The sequence below is a fragment of the Convolutriloba macropyga genome, chromosome 7, assembly GCF_964194025.1.
Source record: "Convolutriloba macropyga chromosome 7, txConMacr16.3, whole genome shotgun sequence".
NCBI lineage: Eukaryota > Metazoa > Xenacoelomorpha > Acoela > Convolutidae > Convolutriloba > Convolutriloba macropyga.
In genome coordinates this window covers 4,712,244-4,716,473 of record NC_134474.1, presented here as the reverse complement: position 1 = coordinate 4,716,473, position 4,230 = coordinate 4,712,244, and the positions used below count along the sequence as shown (strand labels likewise).

The window sequence follows — 4,230 nt, the reverse complement described above, 5'->3', positions numbered from 1 at the left end:
TATGTGAGTTTACTTGTCGGAAGATTTCTTAGCTCGAAGAACACATGAAAACTGCACACCAACGATTCACCAATTGCTGTCAAAGCTGCCTACTCGGATTCAACGATTGCCATCTTTACGTACAGCATATGACTTCCGTTCATCACTTACCCGTCCTAGGTGAACAATTTCAGACTCGAGACACTCCGTTGGAAAGTGCATTCCATGGAGTACTGAGATCGTTCGAGTCAACAGCGGCCGAAGAGTCCAATGATCTCGAAAACTTTATGCGGATACAAAAACCCAAAATAGACACTCTAATAAGGGAGCAGTTGACCCAGGGTCCTCAAAAAGTTCAACTGTGTGCAAAATTGCGGCTTGTCAAAGTTATGTATGATGAGCCAGATATGCCAGAAGATGACCGTATTGAAATATACGCAAACTCTCTGATGACTCCTGTCTATGCAAACGGACTGTCGATTGAAGCGTATTGGCAAATTGTGAAGAAGGTGATGAGCGTATTGACAACATTCAACTTTTCGGGGAGTGGTTGGACCCTCGAAAAAGTTCTCAAAGTTGACGTCAAATTCGCACGTTTCAGACCAATTCTTGGTTCATCATACATCGCGTTGCCGTCAAAAATTGCCAACTGCAGAGGATTGCTCAACGTTAGGAACCACGAAGATCGAGATTGCTTCAGGTATTGTTTTGTGGCCGCTTATCACATGTATCATCAGATAAGTTTAGATAGAATTGATCGAAACTCTCAAACCGACAAAACTTCACCAACTACATACAATCAACCAGGACTGCATCAACCTCTGGGCGATTTTACTATGCCCATGGGCTTTGCAGACATTCCTCAATTTGAAACACTCAACAACGTTCAGGTAAACGTGTTTGGATACGATAACGGCCAGTTTTTCCCTCTAAAAATTTCGTCATACAGCTCAGATTTTGTAATGGATTTACTTTTGCTGTACGACTGTGACCGTCATCACTACGTCCTCATTACAAACCTTGTGAAGGTTGTTTGCTACGTGCGAGAACTTGATTACAGATTCTCCTACAAAATTTGTCGAAACTGTTTTTGGATTTGTTGAGAAGGACTTGAAAGTTACAACCTACATCTCAATAACTGTTGCAAAAATGCACCTGCTGTCATTCATATGCCTTCAAGTGAGAACAACTCATACAAGTTCACGAACTTGGCTGCTACGTGGTTTGTCCCTCTTGTTATCTATTTTGACTTCGAGTCTTTTTTACGACCCGTATCTACTTGCAAGGGACCAAGTGATAAAGCCTTTACACAGGTCAAAGAGATACATGAACCGTGTGGCTTTGCGCTAACAGTGATAGATCACCACTCATCAAAGCCAATCTTTCATCATGTAGACAGTTCTCCTGCTTGCATGACAAATTTTGTCAAAATGCTTCACAAACTAGCCAGAGATATTTATCAGCAGAAAAGGAAGCACCCTTTCTTCAAAGGCGATAGACGAAACTTGGGAAAGTCTAACGCTACGCACTGTTGGATTTGTGAAAAATCGTCTTCAGAAACGGAAGATCCAGAGAACACAATTGACCTGGACCATTGCCACTACAGTGGTAAATTCTTGGGATGGGCACATAAGAAATGCAATCGCTTGAGACGAAATATCAATTTCACCCCTGTTGTGGGTCATAATATTCAAAATTATGACTTACATCACATTCGCTTGGCACTGAACAACTGCGAGCCAACCACAACCATCAGCGTCATACCAGCCACCGACGAAAAATACATATCAATGACATTTGATGTGCTTATTGACACTTTCGTAACGGAAAAGGGAAAAACAGTGAAAGTTTACGAATATCTTCGATTCATAGACTCCTTCAAGATGATGAACAGTTCTTTAGAGAAACTTGTTGAAATTTTAACCGATGTCCGTTTCGAAATAATGAGGGCAAGGTTTTCTACATTATCTGATGCTAACCTTCAGCTACTTAAACAGAAAGGCTACTACCCTTACTCTTATGTGACTGGTCGGTCCAAGTTCAGTGACACCAGTCTCCCACCACTGAGCAAGTGGGGTAACACTCTGGACGGAGGGGCAGTGAAGGTAACGGAGACTAATTTACAACATGCACGCAGGATGTGTGAAATTCTGGAATGTGGAACACTGCAGGATTATCATGACTCATACTTGAAGCTCGACTGTGCACTACTCGCATGTGTTTGCGATTTCCATCGACGGTTGAGTTTCGATACGTATAAACTGGACTGTATGCACTTCTTCACCCTACCCAATATGGCTAAGGAAGCATCACTTAGAATCTGCAAAGCGAATGTCGAGTTACTGACTGAGCGCGAACACTTGGACATGATTGAACCCGCAATTCGCGGTGGAGTCACATCTGTCTTTGAAAGTCGGCGCTTCACTGCAAATAACTCCTATATTCCCAACCACGATAGCACGGAGGAATCCTGTTTTGGTTTCTGTGTCGACGCTAATAACCTTTATGGTGGCGTAATGCAATTAGAGAAACTACCGCTCGCCGACTTTGCGTTCAACACAGATATTCAACTTCAAGAGATTTTGGACACCGCCGATGACGCTAGCATTGGATACTTTGTAGAGGTCGATATCTCTTACCCGCCGAGCCTTCATGATGAGCATCGCGATTTTCCGTTGGCGCCCACAAAAGACGTGGTTGAAGATGAGTGGTTGAGCGATTACCAGATCGAATTAAAAGAACAACACAATCTCCCATCTTCCAAAGTAAAGAAACTCCTGCAAACGTTCTTTGATAAAGAGAGATACCTGGTCCACTACAAACTGCTGAAACTCTATGTCCAACTCGGCTTGGTAATCAGGAAAGTTCACAGAGTGCTTGAATTTCGACAAGAAAACTGGCTGTCGCCATACGTTACACTAAATAGTGAAAAGCGGCAAGTTGCGTCAAACAAGTTTGAAAAGAACTTTTATAAACTGATGAATAATGCAGTTTATGGTAAAAACTGCGAATCGAAAAGACGCAGAAATAAAATAACAATCTCACGAGATGCCGAGCATGCGCTGAAGATAATATCCAGATTTGAGTTTGATCGCTATATGATCTTTGGGGAGAATTTAGCAGCCTTGACCACACGGCCAAAGTCCATTTATTGGAACACTCCCACTATTGTGGGAGCGACTATATTAGATCTTGCAAAATTCCACATTTACTCATTCCATTATAATGTCATGCGCCCCAACTTTAATTGTCGCCTTCTTTACAGCGATACAGATAGTCTCCTTTATGCGATAAAAAGCGACGATTTTTATACAGAGTTATCGCAGAAGCCTCAGTCAGTATTAAGTCATTTTGATTTCTCAAATTACCCACCCAATCACTTTCTTTACGATACCACTAACAAAAGAGTCGACCTCAAATACAGGGACGAATTCGCCGGCGACTATATTACTGACTTTATCTGTTTGAAGCCGATCTGTACTCCATCCTGTCAAAAAGTAAGTTTCTTCTCTCATAAAACAAAATTGTTAGTTGTTGTATAAAAATTCGTATTGGGTTAATAGGCATCTGGAAGGTGTTAAATCGTGTTATATTTACATAGGGGGTTAGTAATTATAATAGCACCTAATTTTTCTCATTTCTTTCTTTCTTTTAGGTTGTCGAAAACTTTCAGCAAAAGAGGTGACGGGGGCCGCACAACAACAGCTTCGCCACGTCAACTTCTTAAGCACTCTCAACACTGGAAACCACCTGCGCTCAGAGAACACCAGGATTGTGTCCGACCACCACAGGCTGCAGACAGTTACTACAAACAAAATTTGTCTGTCAGCTTTTGACAACAAGCGCTATATACTACCCGATGGCAAAAAAACCCTTCCGTTTGGCCATTATGAAATTGTCGATTATGCTATCGATGAAATTGATTGGAATAACGACGATGTGGAATGGGATTATGACGATTTTAGCGACTTACTTTTGAGCTCTAGCCCAGAGTGGGATAACAGTTTTGTTGTACCAAATTCCTCTCCAGATACCACCCAAAGCTCCAACACATGGCAACAACCAGACCCCGGTTTTGTCGCTGCTCAGAATATAAATGATTCGGATATTGAAAGTAGCGATATCGTTGATTTCGATGCCAGTTTTGAAGAAAACTCTACGCCCGATAATCCGTTCATTAATTTTGAGGCAGAAGAAGCAAGTGAAAGCGTGTCAGAGGGCCCAGTGTGCAAAACTGCAAGGCGATATTAG

The 4,230-nt window shown here is 42.0% G+C and overlaps 1 protein-coding gene across 1 annotated transcript; it reads left to right on the top strand.

The window, feature by feature from the left end:
* The first annotated feature begins 1,148 nt into the window (after positions 1-1,148).
* On the top strand, positions 1,149-4,230 carry LOC142342489 (uncharacterized). Its single transcript, XM_075393834.1, has 2 exons — positions 1,149-2,976; positions 3,635-4,230. The coding sequence occupies exons 1-2, from the start codon at positions 1,149-1,151 to the stop codon at positions 4,228-4,230; spliced, it is 2,424 nt and encodes an 807-aa protein (XP_075249949.1).

Bases quoted from the DNA above. Each gene is read 5' to 3' on its own strand.
- LOC142342489 (XM_075393834.1), top strand. From the start codon at position 1,149: ATGCCTTCAAGTGAGAACAACTCATACAAGTTCACGAACTTGGCTGCT. The intron at 2,977-3,634 runs GTAAAAACTGCG...TCTTTCTTTTAG, and splicing joins GATGAATAATGCAGTTTATG to GTTGTCGAAAACTTTCAGCA.